The sequence below is a fragment of the Athene noctua genome, chromosome 34 (genome assembly GCF_965140245.1).
Source record: "Athene noctua chromosome 34, bAthNoc1.hap1.1, whole genome shotgun sequence".
Lineage (NCBI taxonomy): Eukaryota > Metazoa > Chordata > Aves > Strigiformes > Strigidae > Athene > Athene noctua.
In genome coordinates this window covers 109,314-135,991 of record NC_134070.1, presented here as the reverse complement: position 1 = coordinate 135,991, position 26,678 = coordinate 109,314, and the positions used below count along the sequence as shown (strand labels likewise).

Here is a 26,678-nt window from a genome sequence, read left to right as displayed (position 1 = left end):
GCCTTCAAAGGCCGGGCGGAAGTAGTAGCGACTCCCCGCCTCCACCAATCGGCATAAAGCCCGCCCTGCGATTCTAACCAATAGGCGGCGGCGGCTGGGCGGGGGAGCGCCAATGAAGGCGTGCGGGGGGGCGGGATTAGCGCGGCCGCCGCGGTGTACGCTGGGAAGGGGCGCCGCTGCGGCCTGCGGCGTTGCCACGGAAACCGCGGGCTTTCTCGCGCCCGCTCGAGTCCCCCCGCGTCCCCCCGCGTCCCCCCGCGTCCCCCCAACCCTCCCGCCATGTTGGCGCTGCCCCCGGGGCTGACGGAGGAGGAGGAGGCGCTGCAGAAGCGTTTTGCCAAGTTGCGGAAGAAGGTGGAATGGGGCGGGGGGGGAACGTGGGGTTATGAGGGGAGCGGGGGGGCCTGGGGGGTTATTGTGTGGGCTGGGGGCGTTGGGGGGGCTTATAGGGGGGCTTTGGGGGCTCATGGGGTGTTGTTGTGGGGTTGGGGGGGGTTATTGTGGGGCTGGGGGGGGCCGGGGGGGGATGAGGAGGGGTTATGGGGGGCCTGGAGGTTTACTGGGGGGGTTTTGTGGGGCTGGGGGGGCCGGGGGGGGAATGAGGGGGGGTTATGGGGGGCCTGGAGGTTTATTGGGGGGGTTTTGTGGGGTTGGGGGGGCCGGGGGGGGATGAGGGGGGGTTATGGGGGCCTGGGGGGGTAGCTGTGGGGTCTCGGGGTTCAGGGGAGCGGTTATGGGGGGGCTTTAGAGGATCCTGGTTCTGGGGGGGGGCGTGGGGGGGTTCTGGTGACACTGGGGAGCTGGTGGGGGGTTTCCTATGGGTTACGGGGGGCTCTTGGGGTGTTGGGGGGTCTCTGTGGGGTGCGGGGGACACCGAGGACCCCCCCCCCTGAACCCCGACACCCCCCCCCAACATCCCTCCCCCTGCAGAAAAAGGCGCTGCTGGCGCTGAAGAAGCAGCAGAGCTCGGCCGGGCAGAGCAGCCAGGGGGGCATCAAACGCTGTGAGGGGGGGGACTTGGGGGGCTGGGGGGTCTTGGAGGGGTTAGGGGGGGCTGGGGGGGTCCCCGAGGGGCTGGGGGGGGACCCATGGGGCGGGGGGGGGCAGCCCTGGGGGCTGGGTGGGCTCTGAGGCGTCACCCTGACGCCCTGAGAAGGGAGAAGGGATGGGGGTGGTGTCCTGTGCGCCCCCTTTTTTTTTTTTTTTTTTTGGGGGGGGGGGGGTGTCCCCGCGGGCTGATACGCCCCCCCCAACCCCCCCAGCCATGTCGGACCAGCCCCCCGTGGACACGGCCACGGCCACCGAGCAGGCCAAGCTGCTGGTCAAGTCGGGGGCCATCAGCGCCATCAAGGCCGAGAACAAGAACTCGGGGTTCAAACGCTCCCGCACCCTCGAGGGGAAGCTCAAGGTGGGGACCCCCGGGCCCCCCCGGGCCCCCCCCGAACTCCCCAGGGTTCCTCTGCGCCCCCCCGGCCCCCCCAAACCTCCCCGGTTTTAGATACTCTCGGTTTTTCTCTCAATTTAAAGCCACCCCCCCAATACTCCTGTGGTCCCCAGGGCCCCCCCGCAAAAAAAATCCCCGGGGACCCCCCCCCCAACCTCCCTGTGCCACCTGTACTGCCCAAAATTCCGCGCGTTTTAGATAATTTTGGGCCCCCCCCCACCGCCCTCAAAACCAGGGACCCCTGCCCCCCCCCCCCATGTGTCCTGCAGCCCCCCAGACCTCCTGTCACCCCCCCAAACCCCCTCATACCCCACCCTGACACCCCCAAACGCACCCGAAGCCCCCTCGGGGGGGGTGGTGCCGTATGGGCCCCCCCCTCACCCCGTGTCCCCCCCCAGGACCCCGAGAAGGGCCCGACCCCCACGTTCCAGCCCTTCCAGCGCAGCATCTCGGCCGACGACGACTCTCAGGAGGTACCTGGGGGGGGGGGGCGGTGTGGACTCCCCGTGTTTTGGGGGGGCCCCCAATTCCCACACACACTCCTCTGCTTTTTTTTTCCCCCCCCGCAGTCACGACGCCCCCAGAGGAAATCGCTCTATGAGAGGTGAGCGGAGACCCCGCAGCGACACCCCCTCCAGTTGGTTTTGGGGCTCCTCTAACCCCCCCCCCTTTTTGCCCCCCCCAGTTTTGTGAGCGCCAGCGAGCGGCTGCGGGAGCCGGAGGGGGGGGGCGGCCGTGGGGACCCCCCCGAGCGGGGGGAGCGGCGCCTCGACTGGGAGCAGGAGCCGGAGCCGAGGAGCGGAACCGGGAGCGGGACGGGGCCTTCCGCAGTACGGGGGGGGCCCGGGGGGGGCCCGGCCCCCTGGGGGGGGTCCTGGGGTCTAGGGGCTGCGGGGGGGGGTCTTGGGGCTTCGAGGAGGGACCGGGGGGGGCGACTATGGACCTTGGGGTGCTGGGGGGCATGTTTGGGGTGCTGGGAATTTGAGGGGGGGTCCCAGGGGTCTGGGGGGGTCGCAGGTATTTGGGGCGGGGGTGTTGGGTGTCTGGGGGGGTCCTGAGGGGGGTCGTAGGAACTGAGGGTGGGTCTTAAATCCCTGAGGGGGGGTCACAGGAATTTGGGGGTGGTCTCAAGACCCTGGGAGGGGGGGTCCCAGGGGTCTGGGGGGACTCCCGGGGGTCTGGGGGGGTCCCAGGGGTCTGGGTGGTGCTCCCGGCCCCCCCCGACCCCCCCACGCCCCCCCAGGGTCGGACTCGTTCCCCGAGCGGCGCCCCCCCCGCAAGGGGAACACGCTGTACGTGTACGGGGCGGAGCTGAGCCCCGAGCTGCTGCGGGCGGCCTTCGGGCCCTTCGGCGCCATCATCGACCTCTCCATGGACAGCCCCCGCAAGTGGGCGGGGCCGGGGGCGGGGCCTGCCCGGGGCGGGGCCGCGGGGGGGCTGGGGGGAAGGGGTGTGGGGAGCTGGGGCGGGGCTTGGGGAGCCATGGGCAGGGATTGGGGCAGCGGGTGGGGCTTGGGGAGCGGTGGGTGGAGCTTAGGGTGGGGATTTGTAAGCAGTAGGCAGGGCTTGGGCTGCAGTGGTGGGTGGAGCTTGTGGAGTGATGGGCAGGGATTTGTGAGCAGTGGGTGGAGCTTGGGGAGTGGTGGGCGGGGCTTGTTTGCAGGCAGGATCAGGGTGGGGGTGTGGTTAATGTTTGGGGCAGGGCTAAAAGTCGGTTAATGTTTGGGTGTGGGCACATGTGGGTGTGGCTAAGGGCTGGGGGAATTATGTGTGGGTGTGGCCATGGGAAGGGGTGTGGCCTGTTGTGACCCCACCCACCCCCGTTTGGCTCCGCCCCCAGCTGCGCCTTCGTCACCTACGAGAAGATGGAATCGGCCGATCAGGCCATCGCCGAGGTGGGGGCGGGCGGGAGGGAGCCCCAGTTCCCCCAGTATCCCCAGTATCCCCAGGTCCTCCCGGTATCCCCACTCTGTGTTACTCCCAGTACCTCCAGTGCTTCTCCGGTGTCCCCCAGTATCCCCGATCTTTCCCAGTCCCACCGTATCCTTTAGTCTCTCAGATTCCCCAGTCCCTCCCAGTCTTCCCCAGTTCTCCTTACTATCTCCCAGTAACCCCAGTCCCCCCGATCTTTCCCAGTATCCCCAGTGTATTCCTGGTCCCTGCCAGTGTCCCAGTTTCTCCCAGTGTTCCCACAGTCCCCCCCAATGCCCCCCCAGTTTCTCCCAGTGCCCTCCCAGTCCCCCCAATGCCCCCTAGTGCCCCTCCAGTTCCTCCCAGTCCCCCCAATGCCCCCCCAGTGCCCCCAGTGCCCCTCTGTCCCGCAGCTGAACGGGGCGGTGGTGCAGGACGTGCAGCTCAAGGTCAGCATCGCCCGCAAGCAGCCGCTGCTGGACGCCGCCACCGGGAAATCGCTCTGGGGGTCCCTGGGTGAGCCGCGGGGGTGTTGGGGCGTCCCCGAGCCCCCCCTGACCCCCCCAAACCCCCCCGAGCCCCCCTGACCCCCGCTTTCCCCCCCAGCGGTGAAGAACAGCGCCAAGGGCTCGCACCGCGACAAGCGCTCGCAGGTCGTCTACAACGAGGATCTTTTCGGGGGACAATAAAAGCCGAGGAAAAAAAATCCGAAGTCGGTAAAATTTGAAATTTTTTTGGACGTTTTTTGCCGGAAGCGGGGCCCGGGGCGGGGTCAGGGCAGGAAGCCCAGGTCCTCGTGGCGCAGCTGCTCCCGCAGCCAGGGCAGCACCTCCAGCAGCCCCACGTGGAAGTCGCGGGCGAAGGGCGGGCGGCGCGGGCGGCGGCAAACGTCCAGCACCCCCCAGCTGAGCACGCCCACCTGCGGGGCGGGGTCAGCGACGGGACACGCCCCCCGTTGTGAACGCATCCACAGGGACACACCCACCGGGAGGGGGACACGCCCACATGGAGGAGGGCACACCCACATGGAGGGGGACACGCCCACATGGAGAGGGACACACCCACAGGGCCACACCCACCGGGATGGGGACACACCCACAGGGATGGGGACACACCCACATGGAGGGGGACACCCACGTGGAGGCGGACACACCCACCAGGATGGGGGGACACCCGCTGGGAGGGGGACACGCCCACCACCGTGGGGACACCCCAACTGGGACAGGGACACGCCCACAGGGAGGGAGACACACCCACCAGGGCAGGGACACACCCACTGGGATGGGGACATGCCCTGTGGTGAGGACACGCCCACCACCACAGGGACATGCCCACAGAGAGACATGCCCACGGGGAGAGGGACACGCCCCCGGGACAGGGACACACCCACGGGGAGGGGGACACGCCCCCCGGGGCAGGGACATGCCCATTCCTACAAGGACACACCCACTGCCCCTCCCAGTATCCCCCAATGTCCCCAGTTCCTCCCAGTATCCCCACTGACCTGGAAGTGGCGCTTCCCCCGCGTGACAATGAGGGGGCCGCCGGAGTCACCTGCAGGGGGGCACTGGGATGTACTGGGAGGGCACTGGGCAGTACTGGGAAAGTGCTGGGATGTACTAGGAATGCACTGGGATGGACTGGGAGGGTACTGGGATGGACTGGGAGGGTGCTGGGATGTACTGGGAGTGCGCTAGGATAGATTGGGATGTACTGGGAGTATGCTGGGATGTACTAGGAAGCCACTGGGATGTAGTGGGAGGGCACTGGGATGAACTGGGAGGGCAGTAGGATGTGCTGAGCTGTACTGGCAGGGTGCTTGGATGTACTGGGCTGTACTGGGAGAGTGCTGTGATGTGCTAGGATGTACTAGGAAGGCACTGGGATGTAGTGGGAGGGCACTGGGCCGTACTGGGAAGGCACTAGGATGTACTGGGCTGTATTGGGGGGGGCTCTGGGCTGTACTGGGGGGTCGCGGGCCGCACTGGGCCGTACTGGGCCGCACTGGGCCGCACTGGTACTGACCGCGACAGGCGTTGGGGTCCACGACGGGCTCGGTGCCGCCGGAGCAGAGGAACCGCGGCGTCATGACGTCATCGATCGACGTCACGTTCACGTAGGGCGGGGCCCGGAGCGCGTCCGCCTCGCAGACCGCGCGCTGCGGGAGGGGCGGGGTCAGGGGCGGGGCCACGCACTGGGGGCGGAGCCACGCACGAGGGGAGCGGTGCCTCGGGCACGGGGGCAGGGCCACGATCGCGTGGGCGGAGCCACGCGCTTGAGGCGGGGCCACGAACCCGGAGGGCGGGGACAAGAACGTGGAGGCGGGGCCATTCGCTTGGGGGCGGGGTCACGAACACGTGGGCGGGGCCACGGGGCCGCTGGAGGCCGGAGGGTCCCCTGGAGGGGGGGGGGGACACGGAGCGGGGCCGGGGGGGGCCGGGGGGGGCTGGGGGGGGCCGGGCGGACCCGGGGGGGGCCGGGCAGACCCGGGGGCTCCGGGGGGGTCCCACCTGCTCCCCCAACTTGATGTGGACGAGACGCCGCTGCAGGTCGGAGGGGCCTTGGGGGGAGACGAAAAAGGCCTCGACGTTCTTCTCGGGGAGCAGCAGCCGGCCTGGGGGGGCACGGGGGGGGCACCGCGGGGTCAAGGAGGCACCGGGGGCGATAAGGGTCAGCGCGGGGGAGCAGGGGGGGGGGTCAGGGCAGGTGTGGGCGGCGTGGGGAGGGGAGGAGGGGGGCACTGGGGGGCACTTGGGGGACACTTGGGTTTCACAGAGGCACTTGGGGGTCACAGAGACATTTGGAGGGTATTTGGGGTCAAAAGGGGCACCTGGGGGGCGCTTGGGGGACACTTGGGGGTCAGGGAGGCACTTGGGGGGCACTTGGGGGGTCAGGGGAGGCACGGGGGGCACTTGGGGGTCAGGAGGAGCACCTGGGGGGCGCTTATGGGGCACTTGGGGGGTCAAAGCGGCACTTGTGGGCACTTGGGGGGTCAGGGCGGCACTTGGGGGGCACTTGGGGGTCACTTGGGGGTCAGGGCGGCACTTGGGGGTCAGGAGGAGCATCTGGGGGGCACTTGGGGGGCTCTTGTGGGTTGGGGGTCACGGGAGGGGCTCACGGTGCTCGGCGCAGGTGGCCTCTTCCGGCGGCAGCCGCAGGGCCCGGGAGGCGCCTTCGGTGCAGGGGAGGCAGAGGGGGCTGGGGGGCGGGGGGGGAGTGAGGGGGGGGCGCCAGTGCCCCCCACCCCCCCCAGACACCCCCCGCGACCCCCATCCCCCCCCATCCCCCCCCATCCCCCCCCACACCCCCCCCTTTCCCCCCAACCGCCCCTCCTCCAGCTCTGCCCCCCCCATCCCCACCCCACAGCCTCCCCCCCGCCCCGTGACCCCCCCCCGGGCCCCCCTCACCGCGCGGTGGGGGAGGGGGGCACGGCCGTCGCCAGCTGCACCAGGGCCACGTCGTAGTCGTAGAACTCGGGGACCCCCCGGTCCCGCCGCGCCCCCAGATCGTACTGGGGGTGCAGGAGGAGCCGCGACACCCCCCGGCGCACCCGCGGCCCTGAGAGACGGCGGCGGCTCGGGGGGGGCCCCACTGCGGGGGGACACCCCCCCAAAAAAAACACCAGCCCGGGACCCCCCAAACCCCCCAAAACACGCAGGGACCTCAGGGACCCCAAAACCCCGCCTGGGACCCCCCCCACAAAAAATCAGGGACCCCCAACGGCCCCCCCCAAAATATCAGGGATCCCCAAACCTTGGGAACCCCCAAAATCCCCCCCAGGAGCCCCCAAAACCATCCCTGAGACCCCCCCCAATGCCCCCTGGACCCCCCAAAAAAACCTCCCAGGGACCCCCAACTCCCCCCCTCAAAAAAACCTTCAGGGACCCCCAAACCCTCCTGGGACCACCTAAAAATACCAAAGGGACCCCCAACCCCCCCCCCAAAATGTCAGAGATCCTCAAGCCCCCCCGGGACCCCCCTAAAAATACCTCAGGGACCCCCAACCCCCCCAAAAAAACCAGGGACCCCCACTCCCAGCAAAAACACCCCCAGGGACCCCCCCAACCCCCCAAAACCACCCCCAGGGACCCCTGCGCCCCCCCAGGACCCTGCCCTCAGGCCCCCCACCACCTGGGACACCCTCCCGCCCCCGGGGGGGGGGATCCCCGCCACCCCCCCACGCACCCACGTCCACGCTGACCCACGGCGCCTCGTCGTCGACGTCGAAGCAATGAGCCGCCGTCAGCACGAAGTAGGGGGAGACCAGGGACCCCTGGCAGCGCTCCTGGCCCCGCCCGGGGCGCTGGGGACGGGGGGGGCACGGGGGGGGCACGGGGGGGGGCACAAGGTGGGGTCACCGAGAGGAGGGGGGCACAGCGGGGTCACAGCGGGGTCACGGGGGTTCCCGCGGCCTCCTCCCCATCCCTGCGACCCCCCACAATCTCTGTGCCCCCCCAGCCCCCGGTGACCCCCCCCAGGGGCTGGAGACCCCCCCCGCCATCCCGGTGACCCCCCCCCGCCATCCCGGTGCCCCCCCCCAACTCACGGTGACGGTGATGCTGACGTGCCAGGGGTTCCGCTCCCGGTCGCCGGCGGCGTCGAACTCGTGGCTGAGCCCGCAGAGCCCCAGCGTCGAGCTCTCATCTGGGGGGGGTCAGGGGGGGTCGGGGGGGGCCGCAGGGGTATTGGGGTCCCCCTGGGTGGCAGCTCTTGGAGGGGGGGGGCACCCGTATAGATTGCGCAGGGGAAGGGTTCGGGGGGGGGGGGGAAAGTTGGGGGGGTCCTGGGGGGGGAATTGGGGTCCGGGAGGGGGGGGGTTGGGGGTCTTGAGGGGGATTTGGGGGTCCGGGGGGGGTTTGGGGGGATTTGGGGGTCCGGGGGGGGCTTTTGGGGGCCAGGGGGTGGTTGGAGGTCTTGAGGGGGGGGGGTGTTGGGGTGCCCTCAATGATCACGCGGTGGAAGGTCGGGGGGGGGGGGTTGGGGATCCCAGGAGGGGTTTGGGGTCTCGGGGGGTTCCCGGGAGGGTTTGGGGGGTCCCGGGGGGGTTTGGGGGGTCCCGGGGGGGTCCCGGGTGTGTTTTTGGGGGGGTTGGGGGTTTTGGGGTGCCCGCACCGATCATGCGGTGGAAGGTCTCCTGCAGGTCGGGCAGGTCCCGCAGCACCCAGACGTGTCGCTCCTGGTCCTTGTGCGACGCCAACGAGTTCAGGACGTCCCCGTCCACCGACTGCCCCACCCCGAACACGTACACGTCTGGGGGGGGGCCGGGGGGGGTCAGGGGGGACCCCACACCCCAAAAACCCCCCCACAAACCTCCCCAGGGTCCCACAGACCCCCCCAAACCCCCCAGTCCTCCCCAAACCCCCTGCATTCGCCTCAGTCTCCCCCAAACCACCTGCTTCCCCCCTCCCCCCAAAAAAAAAACCAACCCAGGGCCCCCCCAAACCTCCCCAGCCCCCCCAAACCTCCCCAGCTCCCCCCCAAACCTGCCAAGACCCCCCCCAACACCCCCCCAACCTCCCCAAACCCCCTGTACCCGCCTCAATCCCCCCAAAACCCTCCTGCCCCCCCCCCAAACCCCAAACAACACAGGGCCCCCCCAAACCCCCCTCAGGACCCCCCCAAACTCCTCCATCCATCCCCCAGCCTCACTGATATCTCCCCAGCACCCCCCCAGCACCCCCCCAGCACCCCCAGTGCCCCCCTAGTGCCCCCCAGTGCCCCCCCCCGCACCCAGAAAGTCCTCCCGGTCGTTGCGGGGGTCCCGGCCGATGCTCAGCAGCTCCCGGATCTGGTGGATGACGGGGACCGGGGACCCCCCCATGTTCACCCGGCCTGGGGGGGGGACACGACACACACGGGGGGGTCATGGGGGGGGTAGGGAGGATTTGGGGGGGGTCTTTGGGGGGGGATTTGGAGCCTGGGGAGGATCCCGAAGGGGTTTAAGGGGGATTTGGGGGTCTGGGGAGGTCCCACGGGGGGGGGGGTGTCTGGGAGGGATTTTGGGGTCCCTGGGGGGGGGATTTGGGGTTTTGAGAGCACGGGGGGGGGCATTGGGGGGGTCCCAGGCTCCTAAGGAGGATTTGGGGGGGGAGTCTGGGGGGGATTTTGGGGTCTGGGGGGGGTCCCAAAGTGTAGGGGGTGTGTCTGGGAGGGATTTTGGGGTATTTGAGGGGGTCCCAGAGGGGATCGGGGTGCCGGGGGCTCTGGGGGTGCCCGGGGGGGTCCCGGGGGGGTCCCCACCGTCGGTCATGAGGACGAGGACGTGGCGGGTGCTGTTGGTGACCGGGGGGGGCCGCAGCCCCCGCAGCTGCTCCGCCCGCTCCTGCTGCACCATCAGCTCGTAGACGGCCTTGAGCGCGGCGTGGGGGTTCGTCCCCGGCTTCTGCGAGTGGGCTGGGGGGCGCGGGGGGGTCACTGCACCCCGCGGAGACCCCCCGGGACCCCCCGCGCCCAATGGAGCCCCCACCCACCCCTATAGACCCCTATGGGACCCCCACAGCCGCCCCCACCCCCCCCAGGAGCCCCCAGACCCCCCCAGACCCTCATATCCCCTCCATAAACCCCCCCAGGAGCCCCCAGACCCCCCCAGAACCCCATAGCCCCCCCAGGAGCCCCCAGACCCCCATATCTCCCCCATTAACCCCCTCAGGAGCCCCCAGACCCCCCCAGACCCTCATATCCCCCCCCAAACCCCCCCGGGAGCCCCCAGACCCCCCCCGAACCCCATAGCCCCCCCATAAACCCCCCCAGGAGCCCCAGACCCCCCCAGAACCCCATAGCCCCCCCCAAACCCCCCCGGGAGCCCCCAGACCCCCCCAGAACCCCATAGCCCCCCCAGGAGCCCCCAGACCCCCATATCTCCCCCATTAACCCCCTCAGGAGCCCCCAGACCCCCCCCAGACCCCCATTTCTCCCCATAAGCCCCCCCAGGACCCCGGCCCAGCCCCCCCGGCCCCCCCGGGCCCCCCACCCTTGAAGGAGAGCTGCTCCAGCTGCTCGGTCACCCAGGCCCCGTCGGCCGCCCGCGGGTCCAGGGGGCTCAGCACCACCCGCGCCTCCGTCCCGAAGGTGATGATCCCGTAGTGGGGGGTCGCCCCGTAGCTGGCGATCTGGGGGGGGGGGGCACACACGGGGGGGGGTGAGGGGTGGGATTTGGGGGTCTGGGAGATCAGATCAGGGGATACGGAGGCTCAGGGGGGGGATTTGGGGGGGTCCCAGGGGGATTTGAGGGGTTGGGGGGGTCTGGGTTGTCAGGGGAGTCTGAGGCGGGGAGATGGGGGGGTCTGGGAGGTCGGGGGGGGATTTGGGGGTCCTAGGGGGCTCAGGGGGGGCTGGGGGGATGATCTGGGGGAGTCCCAGGGGGATGTGAGGGGTCGGGGGGGGTCTGAGGGGGAGGATTTAGGGGTCCTGGGGAGGGCTGGGGAGTCAGAGGGGGGGATATGGGGGGTCTGGGAGGTAGGGGGGGGATTTGGGGGGGTCCCAGGGGAATCTGAGGGGTCTGAGGGGGGGATTTGGGGGTCCCAGGGAGGCTCATGGGGGTCTGGGGGGGATTTGGGGGGGTCCCAGGGGTATTTGAGGGGTCAGGGGAGTCAGAGGGGGGGATTTGGGGGGTCTGGGAGGTCGGGGGGGGGGATTGGGGGAGGATTTGGGGGTCCCGGGGGGATCCGGGTGACACTGGGGGCTCAGGGTGGGGCTGGGGGGCGCCCGGGGGGGTCGGGGGGGCACCTTCTCCACCAGCTCCCCGAGGGCGTCGCGGGCCTCCCCGAAGTCCTTGGCGCCGACGCTCTGGGAGGCGTCGAGCACCAGGTAGATGTTGAGGGCGGCCCCGGGGCTCAGGCGGATCCGGCGCTTCTCCGTGGAGCCTGGGGGGGCACGGCAGGCTGCGACCCCCCCCGACCCCCGCCGGGACCCCCCAGCCCTGACCCACAGCGACTCGCAGACACCCCCCAGACACCCCCCAGACACCCCAACAACTCCTGTGCCCCTCCTCGGACCCCCCCCCCAATCCAAATAGCCCCAGTGGGACCCCCCCAGCCTCGTGCCCCCCCCACATAGCCCCACTGACCCCCACAGCCCCCCCATAGACCCCTATGGACCCCCCCCATAGCCCCCCCCAGACCCTCCCCAGCCCCCCCATAGCCCTCCCAGCCCCCCATAGCCCCTTGTGACCTCCCCCAGCCCCCCCATAGACACCCATGCGCCCCCCCCTCAGTCCCCCATAGCCCCCTATGGTCCCCCCCCGGCCCCCACCCGCGGTGCCGTTGGCCTCGGCCACCTCCACGGTCTGGGTGAGGGAGGCCAGGAAGGAGGCCGCCACGTCCTCGGGGGTGTCGAAGGAGTTGGGGTCTGGGGGGGGGGGGCACCGGGTCACCCCCGAACCCCCCCGCACCCCCTCCCCCATAGCAATCCCTTTATGGGACCCCATAACCCTCACAGGACCCCCCCCACATCCCAGAGACACCCCCCCCCCAACACAGAGCCCCCCCCCCGGACCCAGCACCCCCTCCCCAGGGCCCCCCCCCCCATGAGTCCCAGGAACCCCCAGAGCCCAGAGACTCCCCCCACACCCCCAAGGACCCCTCCCAGCCCCCAGGGACCCCCCCCCACGCCCCCAGTCCCCAGAGACCCCCCCTGCAACCCCCGCAGCCCCCAAGGATCCCACACACACCCCCAAGGACCCCCTCAGCCCCCAGGAACCCCCCCAAACACTCCCAAGAACCCCCCCCCCCAACCCCCCAGGGACCCCCCCCACACCCCCAGGGCCCCCCCCCCAGCGCCCAGGGACCCCCACACACACGCCCAGGGACCCCCTCAGCCCCCAGGAACCCCCCCAAACACTCCCAAGAACCCCCCCCAGCCCCCAGGGACCCCCACACCACCCCCAGGGCCCCCCCCCAGACCCCAAGGACCCCCCCCAACACCCCCAGAGCGCCCCCATCCCCCAGACACCCCTCCCAGCGCCCAGGGACCCCCCCGAACACTCCCCCGTCGCCCCCCCGCCGGGCCCCCCCAGCCCCTCACCGCGGCAGCGGGGCTCGGTGCCGCTCCAGACGCCGCCCTCGAGGCAGCGGCGCTCGGCCGAGCCCAGCAGCTGCAGGCCGGGGCCGCAGCGGTACCGGACCCGCGCCTCCACGCCGTAGGCCGAGCCCTCCTTGGTGGCCCCCGCCGGGACCCCCGGCGCCGGGCAGGCCCCCGCTGCGGGCGGGCGGCACCGCGTCACGGGGGGGCATCGGGGGGGACGTTTGGGGGGACAGGAGGATGGTCTGGGCGTGTGGGGGGACACGGGGGGGCTCAGGGGCGTGGGGATGGGGACACGGGGGCACTTGGGGGGACACGGGGGGATCAGGGGGTGGGGGGGACATGGAGGGACACTTGGGGGGCTCAGGGCCGTGGGGACGGGGACAAGGGGGCACTTGGGGGGACACGGGGGGATCAGGGGGTGGGGGGGACATGGGGGGACACTTGGGGGGCTCAGGGGCGTGGGGACGGGGACAAGGGGGCACTTGGGGGGACACGGGGGGATCAGGGGGTGGGGGGGACACGGGGGGACACTTGGGGGGCTCAGGGGCGTGGGGACGGGGACAAGGGGGCACTTGGGGGGACACGGGGGGGATCAGGGGGTGGGGGGGACAGTTGGGGGGCTCAGGGCCATGGGGGGATGCTCAGGGGTGAGGGGGACGTGGGGGGGGGACAGGAAGGGGATCAAAGGATCGGGGGGCAGGGGGGCACTTGAGGGGACACGGGGGGGGATCAGGGGGTGATGGGGGGCACTTGGGGGGCACTTGGGGGTCTCAGGCGCCTGGGGGGGGCAATGGGACAGGAGCTCAAGGGTGAGGGGTCACTTGGGGACACGCGGGGCGCCCGGGGGATGGGGGGGGACACGCAGGCACAGAGTCGGGGCCCCCCCTGCCCGCGCCCCCTCACCGCCATCGTCGCAGACGGGGGTCGCCCCCTCCCAGCGCCCCCCGGGGCCGCAGAGGCGCGTGCGGGGCCCCCGCAGGGTGAAGCCCCCGAAGCAGCCGAACTCCATGCGGGAGCCGGGGGGGTGACGCCCCCCCCGCGGCCAGAACCAGCCCTGCTCGAACTCCAGCGGCGCCGGGCACCAGACGGCTGGGGGGGGCACTGAGCCCCGTTACCCCCCCCACAGACCCCCGCGACCCCCCCCGCGACCCCCCTAACCCCAGCGACCCCCCCAGACCCCGGAGACTCCCCAACCCCAACTCCTCCCCCCTCCCGCTGTGACCCTTCTGCCCCTCTGGGCCCCCCCAAACCCCGACACACCCCCCTGACCCCCAGCGCCCCCGATGACCCCCGTGACCCCTCCCATCCCCCCCAGCGCCCCCCCGATAACCCCCCTGTGACCCCTCCCATCCCCCCAGCGCCCCCCGATAACCCCCCCGTGACCCCTCCCACCCCCCCAGCGCCCCCCGATGACCCCCGTGACCCCTCCCATCCCCCCCAGCGCCCCCCCCAGGGCCCCACCTTGGCAGCGGGGGGTGCCCCCCCCCGGGGGGGGTTCCCAGGCGCCGTCGGGGCCGCAGTGGCGGAGGCGGGTGGGGGTGGGGGTGGTCCCGGGGGGGCAGTGGTAGCGCAGCCCCTCCCCCCCCGCCACCAGCTCCCCCCACCCCCCCGCGATCGGGGCCAGCGCCGGGTCGCAGCGCGGGGGGGGGTCGGGGGGGGACGTGGGGGGGGGCGCCGTGGGGCTGCCTGGGGGGGGACACAGAGGGTCAGTGGGGGGGTGTGGGGGTGTAGGGGGGGGCGGGGGGCGGGGGGGCACCGACCGGCGGCGGGGCTGAGGAGGAGGAGGAGGCAGGTGAAGAAGGCTCCGGCCATGGCGGCGGGTCCCGTCCGTCTGTGTCCGGCCGGCCGGCCGGCCGCGGGAGAGGAGGGGGGGGTTGCGAAATACCCCCCCCCCCCGCGGCCTCCGGGAAGTCACAGGTGGGGGGGGGGGGGGAAGGGAAGGGGGAGGGGCTGCCCCACACCTCGGGGCACCCGCGAATTGGGGAACACCACCCCCCCCCCAAAATGGGGGACCCGGGCAGCGGCGGCGGTCCCCAACCCCCCCCCCCCCACACACACACTTTGACCCCCCCCAAGGGGAACCCGGTGTGAGGGGGGGGCACCCGGGCTCCCCCCACCCCCCAACACCCCCCTGGGGGGATCCAGGCCATGAGGGGGGGGCGAGGGGGGGGGTGTCCCCCCCATTTTACCGGGAAGAGGCGGCGCCGCGACACCCTCGGAGGAAGCTCACAGCGGGGGGGGCGAATGGGCTTTATTGGGGGGTCGGGGGGGTCACAGTGGGGTAGGGGGGGTCACAGCGGGGTGAGGGGGGTCACGGGGGGTCACAGTAGGGTGAGGGGGGGGTCACAGGGGGGTCACAGCAGGGTGAGGGGGTCACAGGGGGGTCACGGGAGTTCAAGAGGGGTCCCGAGGGGGGGGGTAAATAGGGGTCCCGGGGGTGTCGCGGGGGGGTCAGCGCAGGGGGGCGAAGGCCAGGGCCCCCCCCAGCAGCCGGCGCAGCCAGGGCTGGACGCGGAAGAGGCTGATGTGGAAGTCGCGGGGCTGGTGGCCGGGGGGGGCCGGGGGCCGCTGCCCCCCCGCCTTGCGCCGACCCCCCCGGCACGGGTCGAAGGTGCCCCAGCTCACGACCCCCACCTGCGGACACAGCACGGGGGACACTGCGGCAGGGGGGGGCCCCAACACCCGGGTTTGGGGGTCCCAGCACGAGGGACACCCCCCCCCCCAAATTGATCCCCCCCCCCTCACCTGAATGAAGCGGTGTCGCCTCTCCAGGAACAGGGACCCCCCGGACTCCCCTGGGGGGGCACAAAGGGGGTGGGGAGATGCCCCTGACACCCCCCCACCCCGCTGCCCGCCCCCCCCCTCATCGCCCCCCACCCACCTTTGCAGGCGGCGGCTTCGGGGGGGCCCCCCCCCTCCTGCCCCGAGCAGAGGAACCGCGGGGTCACCACCCCCCCCAGCGCCAGCCCCGCGTAGGGGGTCCCCGGCTGTGTCGCCCCCGAAGCGCAGGCGGCCCACTGCGGGGGGGGGACACGCCTGGGTCACCCCCAGAACACCTGCGGCCCCCCCAAAGGCCCGGCCGGGGTCTGTGCCCCCCCCCCCACCTGGGTCCCCACGTGGGCTGGAGCAGGGACCCCCAACTCCCGGGTCACTCCCACATGTCAGGGCCCCCCCCCCCAAAAATGTCCCGTGTCCCCCCTGGATGCCAGCGTCCCCCCCAAAAGCCTGCCCCCCCCCCCAAACTCCTGGGGTCGCCCCCAGACACCAGGGTCCCTCCTGGATGTTGGGGTTCCCCCCCAAATGTCGGGGCCCCCCTGAACCCCTGAGGCCCCCCTGGACACCTGGGTCCCCCCCGGGTCCCCCCAAACCCCCCGTGTCCCCCCAAACACCCGAGGTCCCCCCCAAACCGCCCGTGTCCCCCCAAACCCCCGAGGTCCCCCCCAAACCCCCCGGGTCCCCCCAAACCCCCGGGTCCCCCCAAACCCCCCGTGTCCCCCCAAACACCCGAGATCCCCCCCAAACCGCCCGGGTCCCCCCCAAACCCCCGAGGTCCCCCCCAGACCCCCCGGGTCCCCCCAAATCCCCCGGGTCCCCCCCCCGGTCTCTCACCGCCTCCTGGCCCTTGACCTGCACCCGCATCCTCTGCGGGTCCAGCGACACGAACTCTGCCGGGACCCGGGGCCGCCCCAGCAGCTCGGCCTCTGCGGGGGGGGACACAGGGTCAGCGGGATATCGGGGTCCCCCCCCAAACGCCGGGGTCCCCCCCCAGTCGCCGGGGTCCCCACCTTGCTCCTGGCAGCTCATCCCCGGGGGTTTCCTCATCGCCCGGTTGGCGTCTTCGGTGCAGGGGATGCAGACGCGCCTGGGGAGGGGCGGGGGGGTCAGAACGCCCCCGGGGACCCCCCCAAACCCCCCTCCCCTGCTCACCTGGGGGTCCCGCGGGTCTCCACCTCCCGCTCCAGCTCCACCAGGGCCACGTCGTAGTCATAAAACTCGGGGATCCCCCGCGACACCCCGGCGCGGACGTCGAAGCCTTCGTGGATCTCCCAGCGCCGGATGGGAACGTGCTCCCCCTCCCCTGACAAAAAAAAAAAACAGAACACCCCCCCCCCCATCAGCCCCCGACGCCCAGGGCGGGAGGAGGGGGAGCGGGGAGGATGGGGAGCGGGGAGGGGGCCCCCCACAATGGCCCTACCCAGGTCGGCGGTCCAGGCGTGGGGCTCGGGGCCCCCCCAGAAGCAGTGAGCGGCCGTCAGCACCCAGCGGCCCCCCACCAGCGACCCGGCGCAGCGCTGCTCCCGCCCCGTCTGCGACACCCCCCGCCCCGTCAGCGCCCCCACGCTGGGGTGGGGGGGGCCCAGACACCTGCGTCCCCTAAAGAGAGGGCTTGGGGGGGGGGCCGGGATGCCCCAGGCCCCCCGGGTGTCGTGTCAACCTCCCAAGCCCGGGGTCGGGGGCGGGGGGGGTCTCACCCTGAGGATGACGTGCCAGGGGGGCCGGGGGGCTCCGGCAGGGATGATGACGCCACAGAGGTCCCCGAGGTTGGTGGCCTCCAGGGCCGCCTCCACGGCCCGTCGCAGCGCCGCCGCGTCCGCCAGCTTGAAGGCGTGGGGCTCGTCCCGCCGCTGCGAGGCCACCGCCGCCAGCTCCGCCACGTCCACCTCCAGCGCCCCCACCCCAAAGGCGTAGATGTCTGGGGGGGGACACACACACACACACAGGGATGAGGGGGGCTCAGGGGGGCACGAGAGGGGACTGGGAACAGCTGGAACCAGTCTCGGGGCATCAAAAAGTGGGTTTGGAGCACCTAGAACAGGGTTTGGGTCACCTAGAACAAGGTTTGGGGCGTCAAAAAGGGGGCTGGGGGAACCCGGGAGGGGCTCGGGAGTATCTGAGGTGGCTTTGGGACACCCAAAGGGGGTTTGGGGCACCTAGAACACGGTTTGGGGCACCTAGAACAAGGTTTGGGGCATAAAAATGGGGTTGGGGCACCTAGAACAGGGTTTGTGGCACCCAAAATGGGGTTGGGGGCACCCAGGACAGGCTCAGGGGTGTCTGAGGTGGCTTTGGGGCACCCAAACTGGGTCTGAGGCACCTAAAGGGGGGTTTGGGGCACCCCAGTGCGACTTGGGGCACCTAGAACAGGGCTTGAAGGACCTAGAACAGGGCTTGGGGCACCGAGAAGAGGATTTGGGGCCCCTCCAATGGGGCTGGGGGCACCTGGATGGGGGTGTGGGGTGTCAGGATGGACACCGGAATGTGGCGCAGGGTGCCCAGAGCCACCCCACGGGGAGGGGGAGGGCGGGGGCAAGGTCCGTCCCCGAGGACAGGGACAGGGCGGTGACCGCGCGGGCAGGAGGGACCCACCGGGGCCACCCCCGCCGTGGCACAAGAGCAAACAGCGGTGGTGGGGGCGGACGGGGACAAGGACACCCCGGGGGGGGCCAGCGGGGGCCTGGGGGGGGGCGTTGACCCCAACATCCCCCCCTGAGGTCCCCAAAACTGTCCTCAAGGTCCCAAAAGCCACCGCCAAAGTTCTCAAACCACCCTCAACACCCCCAAAGTCACCTTTAATGTCCCCAAATCACCCCCGAGGGCCCCAAAACCATCTTTAATGTCCCCAAACCACCCCCGAGGGCCCCAAACCAATCCTGGGGTCCCCAAACCAACCCTGATGTCCCCAAACCAACCCCTGGTACCCCCAAGGCCCCCCCCCGATGTCCCCGTCCCCGCCAGCACCCACCCAGGAACTCCTCCCGGTCCGGTCTGATCTCCAGCACGTCCTCAATCTTGGCCACCGCGTCCCGGGGGTGCCCCCCAACGTTGAACCTGCCTGTGGGGCGGCGAGAGGGGGGATCACGCAGGCCCCCACCCCGTCCCGCGTCCCCCCCCCGCCCGCCGCCGCGTCCCCACCGTCCGTCAGCAGGACGACGACATGGCGGACGTCGCGCCAGGCCTGGGGGCGGCCCCCCCGCGCCGCGCGGGCCTTCTGGAAGAGCAGCATGTGGTAGACCTCCATCAGCGCCCCGCGGACGTTGGTGCCCGTCGCGTTCCCGTGGTCTGCGGGGACACCGACACCCGCCAGGTCCCGCGGGGTCCCCTCCCGGGGTCCCCCCCGGCCCCGCACCGGGACGCACCGGCCGAGGTCGCGTTCTCCAGGCGGCGGAGAACCTCGTCGGCGTCCGCTGCCTCGTCCTCGGCCGTGGAGACGATGACGCGGGCCCGGCTGGCGAAGGAGACGACGGCGAAGCTCACGGACACCTCGAAGCTGCTGAGCTGCGGCGGGGAGGGGGGCAGGTCCCACCGGGGTGTGTCCCCCCCCCCCAGGACCAGGAGGTTCCTCCACGGTCCCACCTCACCCCATCGTGGGGCCCCCGCGGTCCCAGCGCGGTTCCAACGTTGCTTCAGGGTCCCACCATGATCCCACCTCATCCCACTGGTCCCACCACAGTCCCAGTTTGTTCCTCCATGGTCCCACAGTCATTGTCCCTCAACCCGCCACCGTCTCACCTCGTCCCACCATGATCCCACCATGATCCCACCCATGGTGCCACCACGATGTCACCATGATGTCACCATGATCCCACCTCATCCCATCAAGGTCCCGCCATGTTCCCAATCTCTTCCTCCGTGATCCCACCATGGTCCCAGTTTGTTCCTTCATTGTCCCACCACGGTCCTTCCTCAACCCGCCACCGTCTCACCTCGTCCCACCACGATCCCACCATGATCCCGCCAGGGCCCCGCCATCTTCCCAGTCTCTTTCTCCGTGGTCCCACTATGGTTCCCTCATGATCCCACCTCATCCCGCCATGACCCCACCCGTGATCCCGCCGTGGTCCCAGCCTGTTCCTCCCCGTCCCTCCGTGTCCCCGCCCCGTGTCCCCGCCCCGTGCCCCACCCTGTCCACGATGGCGGCCCCGCACTCCTGGAAGAGCCGGAAGTTTTCCGAGCTGACGCTGCCGGAGGCGTCGAGGAGCAGGTAGAGGTGGAGCGACCCCTCGGGGCTCAGCACGATGCGACGGCCCACGGACGAGTCTGGGGACACCCCCACGTGTCACCCCCGCTCCGGGCGGGGTCGGCGGGGTCGTGTGTCCCCCACACCCCCCCCCGATGCCGGGGCGTCCCCCCCAGACCCACCGTTGTAGGGGCGGGCGCCCGCCAGCTCCAGGACGGAGGTGAGAGACGCCCCAAAACCTTCGCTGACGTCCTCGGGGAGGTCGTAGGCGTAGGGGTCTGTGGGGGGGATGACACGGCGGGGGGGACACGGGGAGGCGGGACGTGGGGGGGGCTGCAGAGGGCTGGGGGGGCGTTGGGGGGTGCAGGGGCATCGCAGGGGGACAAGGGGGCTGGGGGGGGAATGGGGGGGACATGGGGACACGGGGGGGGACCCGAGGGGATGCAGGGGGACCCACACTGAGGGGGGACACAGAGGGGGCACAGGGGCACCTGGGGGGGACATGGGGGGGGCACAAGGGGGTCCTCGGGGGGGGCAGAGGGGTCCCAGGGGGGGTCACTGGGGGTCCCTGGGGCTCGGGGGGGTGTCGGGGGCCTCTATGGTGCCCCGGGGTGGGGTCCCGGGGGTCGGGTGGGGTCACCGGGGGTGTCGGGGGCCGCGCGGGGGGGGGGCGTGGTGGAGATTGGCCACGCGCCCTGTCACTCACGTCGGCAAACAGGCTCGGGGCCGGACCAGCGTCCCGTCTCCAGGCAACGGCGGTGGGCGGGGCCCAGCAGCACCAGCCCCGCCCCACAGCGCACGTGAAGCTCCGCCCCCCGCTGCCGGCCCCGCCCCGTCACCACCCCCCCGGCGGGGGCCGCGCCCGGGGGACAGTCACCCGCTGGGGGGGGGGGGGGGGGGTGTCGTCATTTGGGGGGTCACACCCCCCACCCCCACCCCATGGGGACCCCCAACTCCATCCAGGCCCTACAGGGACCCTCCCCCACCCGGGGACCCCCCCTCCACCACTGGGGCTCCCAGAGGGGGGGGGGGTCACAGGGGGGGATTTTTTGGGGGGGAGTCAGACCCAAAAAATGGATTTGGGGAGAGGGTTTGGGTCTCCCAGGAGGGGGTCTGGGGGCTCCCAAGATGATGGGGGGGATTTTGCCCCCCCCCCTCCCCAGGGTCTCGGGGGTCTCACCGCCGTCGTCGCAGACGGGGCTGGTGCCGGTCCAGAGGCCGCCGGGCCGGCAGAGCCGCCGGGCCGAGCCCCGCAGCACGAAACCGTCGTCGCACTCGAAGGTGACGATGGCGCCGGGGGGGTGGGAGGGGCGCCGGGGGGACACCGACCCCTGCGGCAGCGACAGCGGCGCCGGGCAGCGCAGCTCTGGGGGGGACACACACAGCAGGAGTCCGGGGGGGGCCCGGGGGGGCCTCTCCACACCCCCCCTCCAAAAAAAAAGGGGTCTCTGGGGTCACTTCGCACCTTTGCAGACGACGGGGGTCTCCTCCCCCGCGGGGGGGCAGCGGCCCGGCCGGTGCCGGGGGGGCGGGTGGGGGTAAGTGCCCGGCGGGCAGCGGGGCCCGGCCGAGGGGGCGCAGGCGGGGGGCGCCGGGCCGGGCCGGGCCCCCCCGAGCAGGAGCAGGAGGGCCAGAGCACGGGGAGCCGCCATGGCGGGACCGGGGAAGGGGGGACCGGGGGGACCGGGAAAAGGCAGGGGGCGGGGCCTGGCGGAGCGGGACCTCCCAGGGGGCGGGGCCGGGCAGGGAAACACCCCCCGGGGAGGCAGCTCCGAGAAAACCCCCGCCCTGGGGCGGAGCCAACATAAAAGCATGGATTGTGGGTGGAGCAAATGGAAACCCCGCCCTGGGGGCGGAGCCAACATAAAAGCATGGATTGTGGGTGGAGCAAATGGAAACCCCGCCCTGGGGGCGGAGCCAACAGAAAAGCATCGATTATGGGTGGAGCAAATTGAAACCCCACCCAGAGGGCGGAGCCAACACAAACCCGATTGTACTGGGTGGGGCTAAACAAAGCCCCGTCCAGGGGGCGGATCCACCGCAAAAGACTAAATTATGGGCGGGGCAAACAGAAACCCCGCCCCCCACCGCCCCTGGCAGAGCCAACGGAAAAAGATCTCGTAGTAGGCGGAGCCAAACAAACTCCCGCCCTGGGGGCGGATCCAACAGAAAATAACGGGTGGGCGGAGCAAACAAAAACCCCGCCTCGGGAGGCGGGGCCAATGCTAAAGTGGCTCGCGGGGCGGGGCCAATAGAGAGGGGCGGGCCCAACAGTTCGGGCCCGCCGCCGCCGCAACATGGCGGCCGGTTGCCCTGGGAACGTGGCGCTCCGCGCGCCGTCGCGGGGCGATGACGTCAGGCGGGCGGTCCCCCGCGCTCCCAGAATGCCCCGGGGGAGGCGTGGAGGGGGTCGCCCCCCTCCTTCCCCCCCCCCTCCCCCCCACGCGTCCGGCCGTGTCCCCCCGCATCCCACAATGCCCCGCGCCGCGCCCCCTCCCCCGCCGCGGCCCCTTTAACGGCGCTGCCGCGCGCCCGGCGGCGCTCGAGGCGGTAACGGCGCGCGCGGGGGGCCTGGCGGGGGGGGCCGGGACCGGCGGCGGCGGCGGCCAATGGGGGCGCGGGGGGGGCGCGGGGGGGGCCAATGGGGGCCCGGCCCGCGGGGACCAATGGGGGCGCGGGGGGGCCCCGCGCGGGCCAATGTGGGGGGGGGGCGGGCGCGGGCCGGTGCGGGGGGCGCGCGGTGACGTCAGCGCGGCCTTGTCTCCCCAGGTGCAGCCACGTGACCTCCGGCACCCCGCTCCCAGTGCTCCCAGTGCTCCCAGTGACCTCCCCCCAGTGCTCCTAGTTGAACCCTCCCCCTCCTCCCAGTGCTCCCAGTGACCCCCGGGCCCCTCCCGGGCCCCCAGCGCAGCCCCCCCAGCGCTCCCAGTCTCCCCAGCGCCCCGGTACCAGCAGCCACAGCCCCCCCCGCGCCCCCTCCCAGTGCTCCCAGTAGCCCTTCCCAGTGCTCCCATTGTTCTCGGTCCTCCCAGTAACTCTCCCCAGTGCTCCCAGTCCACACAGCAACCCGTTCTCTTGCTCCCAGTAACCCCACCCAGTGCTCCCAGTCCCCCCAGTAGGCCCTCCCTGTGCTCTGGTGCCCCGTCCCATTGCCCACAAAAACCCTCCCCAGTCCTCCCAGTGCTCCCAGTAACTCTCCCCAGTGCTCCCAGCCCCCTCAGCAACCCCTCCCAGTGCCCCCTGCTCTTCCCCCATTGCCGCCTCCCAGTGCTCCCAGTCCCTTTAGAAACCCCTAACAGTGCTCCAGTGTCTTCTCCTCCCAGCACCGCTTCCCAGTGCTCCCAGTCCTCCCAGTAACTTCTCCCAGTGTCCCCAGTCACCCGTCTCAGTGCTCCACAACACCCCAGTAGTCCTTCCCAGTGCTCCCAATATTCTCTGCCAGTGCCCTTATTCCCCCCAGTACCCCCTCCCAGCGCTCCCAGTCCCCCGGTAACCTCTCCTAGTGCTCCCAGTCCCCCCAGTAACACCTCCCAGCACCCTTACTCCTCCCAGTAACCTCTCTCAGCACTCTTATTCCCCCCAGTACCCCCTCCCAGCGCTCCCAGTCCCCCGGTAACCTCTCCTAGTGCTCCCAGTCCCCCCAGTAACACCTCCCAGCACCCTTACTCCTCCCAGTAACCTTTCTCAGCACTCTTATTCCCCCTAGTACCCACTCCCAGTGCTCCCACTAACCTCTCCCAGTCCCCCTAGTCCCTTTTTCCAGTCCCCCAGTAACTCATTCTAGTGCTCCCGGTCCCCCTTCCCAGTGATCCCAGTCCCCCCTTCCAGTGCTCCCAGTAACCTCTCAGTCCTCCCAGTAACCCCTCCCAGTGCTCCCACTCCCCCCAGTAACCCCCCTGAGCGCCCTTATTACCCCCAGTCCCCCCTCCCAGTGCTCCCAGTCCTCGCAGTAACCTCTCCCAGTCCCCCCAGTAACCCCTCCCAGCGCTCCCAGTCCCTCTTCCCAGTGCTCCCAGTAACCCCTCCCAGTCCTCGCAGTAACCTCTCCCAGTCCCCCCAGTAACCCCTCCCAGCGCTCCCAGTCCCTCTTCCCAGTGCTCCCAGTAACCCCTCCCAGTCCTCGCAGTAACCTCTCCCAGTCCCCCCAGTAACCCCTCCCAGCACTCCCAGTTCCCCCTCCCAGCGCTCCCAGTCCCCCCTCCCAGCACTCCCAGTGCTCCCAGTTCCCCCTCCCAGCACTCCCAGTCCCCCCTCCCAGTGCTCCCACTCCCCCCAGTCCCCCCTCCCAGCTCTCCCAGCGCTCCCAGTCCCCCCTCCCAGTGCTCCCACTCCCCCCAGTCCCCCCTCCCAGCTCTCCCAGCGCCCCCAGTCCCCCCTCCCAGTGCTCCCACTCCCCCCAGTCCCCCCTCCCAGCTCTCCCAGCGCCCCCAGTCCCCCCTCCCAGTGCTCCCACTCCCCCCAGTCCCCCCTCCCAGCTCTCCCAGCGCCCCAGTCCCCGCTCCCGCCATGTCGTCGTGCGCCGAGGTGCTGCGGTTCCAGCTGCCGGGGCACGAGGCGGCGGCGCTGCGGAGCATGAACCGCCTGCGGGCGGAGGAGCGTTTCTGCGACGTCACCATCGTGGCGCGGAGCCTGCGGTTCCGGGGCCACCGCGTCATCCTGGCGGCCTGCTCCCCCTTCCTGCGCGACCAGTTCCTGCTGAACCCGGCGGCCGAGCTGCGGGTCTCGCTGGCCCACAGCGCCCGCGTGCTGGCCGACCTGCTGCTCTCCTGCTACACCGGCGCCCTCGAGTTCGCCGGCCGCGACCTCGTCAACTACCTGACGGCGGCCAGCTACCTGCAGATGGAGCACGTGGTGGAGCGGTGCCGCGGCGCCCTGGCCCGCTTCATCCAGCCGCCCCCCCCCGCCGCGCAGCCCCCGCCGCTGCGCCCCCCGCCGCCCCCCAAGCCTGAGGAGGACGACGACGAGGAGGAGGAGGAGGACTCGGCGCCCGACGTCTGCATCGTCAAGGTGGAGCCGGCGGCGGCGCGCAGGAGGCGGGTGCCGCGAGCGTGGACGACGGTGGCGGCGGCGGCGGCCGCGGCCACGGCCACGGCGGCGGCGGAAGGGACGGCGGCTCCCCCGGACCCCCCCCGTCCGCCGCCGCTGGGCGTGGTGAAGGCGTGTTACAGCCTGGCCGAGGACGCCGAGGGCGAGGGGCTCCTCATCTTCCCCGGCGGCGGCGGCGTGGCGGCGGCGGCGGCGGCGGCGGAAGAACCGGGCGGCGCCAACCCGGCGCCGTCGGCCGCGGCGGCGGCGACGACGTCATCGTCGTCCTCCTCCTCCTCCTCCTCGTCGGCCCCGCCGGCGCGGTGCGGGAAGTGCGGCGAGGCCTTCCAGGGCGTGGAGAAGCTGGTGTTCCACATGCGGGCGCAGCACTTCGTGTTCATGTGCCCGCGCTGCGGGAAGCAGTTCAACCACAGCAGCAACCTCAACCGGCACATGAACGTCCACCGCGGCGTCAAGTCCCACGGCTGCGGCATCTGCGGGAAGAGCTTCACCCAGAAGTCGACGCTGCACGACCACATGAACCTGCACAGCGGGGAGCGGCCCTACCGCTGCTCCTACTGCGACGTGCGCTTCGCCCACAAGCCCGCCATCCGCCGCCACCTCAAGGAGCAGCACGGCAAGACCACGGCCGAGAACGTGCTGGAGGCCAGCGTGGCCGAGATCAACGTCCTCGTGCGCTGACCGAGGCCTCGCCCCCCCCCACTGCCGGGGGGGATGGGGGGGGGGGGGGGGGCGATTGATGGGGGGAAGCTGAGGGGATTGAGTGAGGGGGGAGGTGTTGGATGGGGTACCCCCCCTGTGGGTACCCGGGAGTGCTGTGGAGAAGGAGGGGGGGCACCCTGTGGAGACCCGGGAACTCAGTGGAGAGGGGTGGGGGGTCCCCATGGACAGCTGGGACCCCCATGGATAACGGGGGGCACCCCCATGGAGAGAGGGGGGCACCCCATGGACAGCCGGGCCCCCATGGATAACGGGGGGCACCCTCATGGAGAGAGGGGGGCACCCCATGGACAGCTGGGACCCCCATGGATAACAGGGGGCACCCCCATGGAGAGAGGGGGGCACCCCATGGACAGCCGGGCCCCCATGGATAACGGGGGGCACCCCCATGGAGAGAGGGGAGCACCCCATGGACAGCTGGGACCCCCATGGATAACAGGGGGCACCCCCATGGAGAGAGGGGGGCACCCCACGGAGAGCCGGGCCCCCATGGATAACGGGGGGCACCCCCATGGAGAGAGGGGGGCACCCCATGAACGCCCGGACCCCCATGGAGAAGGGGGGGCACCCCCATGGAGAGAGGGGGGCACCCCATGGACAGCCGGGACCCCCATGGATAACGGGGGGCACCCCATGGAGAGCTGGACCCCCGTGGATAAAGGGGGGGCACCCACGTTGAAACTTGGGACCCCCATGGAGAAGGGGAGGCACCCCCCATGGACACCCGGGACCCCTGTGGAGGGGGGGGGACACCCCACTTAGGTTCCCTCATGGCTGATGGGTCCCCGGATGCCCAGGACCCCCATAGAGAAGTGGGGGGGGCACCCCCACCCCCCCGGCACCCCTCAACCCCCCACCCCCCGGATTTAGGGGTTCACCCCCCCCACTTGATGGATGTTGGGGTGCAGCCCCCCCTCAAAGCTTTGCTCCCCCAGCCTGGCCCCCTTGGGGGGGTTGGGGGGGGGTCATGGGGGTTCACCAGACCCCGGGGTACCCCCCCCCCGGTAGGTTGTAGGAAGGGTCACGCGGGGTCACGCGGACGCAGGGTCCCCCCGACACCCCTTTAGGTTGTAGTTTGGGGGGGGGGGGAATGGGGAGGGAGGGGGGTGGCCTGGACACTTGGGCTCTGTGTAGAGTAGGGGGGGAAGGAGGGGGGGGGGCGGGGAGGGGGGGGCACGGCCCCGGGTGTCTGGGACCCCCTTGGGGGGGTGGGGGGGGGGGGGAGGGGGAAAGGTTTGGGGGGGCCCTGGAGGGGGGAGGGGGGAGGGCTGGGGGTTAGAGCAGAGAAGTTGGGCGGAGGGGGGGGTGGTGACCCCTGAGATCCCTTGGGGGGGGGGGTGTGGGGTGGTCCCGCCCCCCCCCCCGCCGCCGCGGTCAGACACTTTTTTGTAATAAACGAGGAAAGGAGAAAAAAAAAGTGAAAATCGGTGGTTTTGGGTTCGGGGGGGGGGCGGGGCGAGTTGTGTGTGTCGTGTGTGTGTCGTCCCCCCCCCCGCGGGAAGACAATGCCCGGGGTGGGCGGGGCTAAGGCGGCCGCGGTCTCTTTAAGGATAAGCCCCGCCCCTTCCCGCCGGTGCT

At 71.5% G+C, this 26,678-nt stretch overlaps 3 protein-coding genes across 3 annotated transcripts in view; 2 read left to right on the top strand and 1 right to left on the bottom strand.

Annotated features, from left to right (window-relative positions):
- The window catches only part of LOC141972579 (uncharacterized), a 710,276-nt gene that overhangs the window by 638,198 nt on the left and 45,400 nt on the right, over positions 1-26,678 (top strand). The window contains exon 12 of the mRNA XM_074930473.1: positions 24,866-24,944. Within this exon, the coding sequence (XP_074786574.1) occupies positions 24,866-24,944 (79 nt within the window). The remainder of the gene's footprint in view (positions 1-24,865; positions 24,945-26,678) is intronic.
- Positions 152-4,092, top strand: NELFE (negative elongation factor complex member E). The gene is given in 11 exon segments (XM_074930551.1): positions 152-354; positions 931-1,003; positions 1,263-1,408; positions 1,843-1,917; positions 2,014-2,048; positions 2,130-2,233; positions 2,236-2,274; positions 2,688-2,832; positions 3,285-3,339; positions 3,769-3,871; positions 3,962-4,092. Coding segments are annotated over 11 exon segments (933 nt in total). The 5' UTR covers positions 152-279; the 3' UTR covers positions 4,045-4,092.
- On the bottom strand, positions 4,069-21,008 carry CFB (complement factor B). The gene is made up of 33 exons (XM_074930426.1): positions 20,800-21,008; positions 20,515-20,700; positions 20,041-20,214; positions 19,517-19,612; positions 19,278-19,414; positions 18,514-18,652; positions 18,290-18,436; positions 18,120-18,209; positions 16,849-17,069; positions 16,572-16,683; positions 16,304-16,454; positions 16,162-16,238; positions 15,986-16,077; positions 15,258-15,393; positions 15,122-15,171; positions 14,830-15,010; positions 13,838-14,062; positions 13,280-13,465; positions 12,377-12,550; positions 11,606-11,701; positions 11,081-11,217; positions 10,326-10,464; positions 9,596-9,748; positions 9,086-9,187; positions 8,468-8,605; positions 7,902-7,999; positions 7,541-7,658; positions 6,763-6,913; positions 6,474-6,553; positions 5,866-5,969; positions 5,381-5,513; positions 4,860-4,909; positions 4,069-4,274 (listed from the first exon to the last, which is right to left on the bottom strand). Exons 1-33 carry the CDS (start codon positions 20,984-20,986, stop codon positions 4,128-4,130), a joined length of 4,407 nt encoding a protein of 1,468 aa, XP_074786527.1. The 5' UTR covers positions 20,987-21,008; the 3' UTR covers positions 4,069-4,127.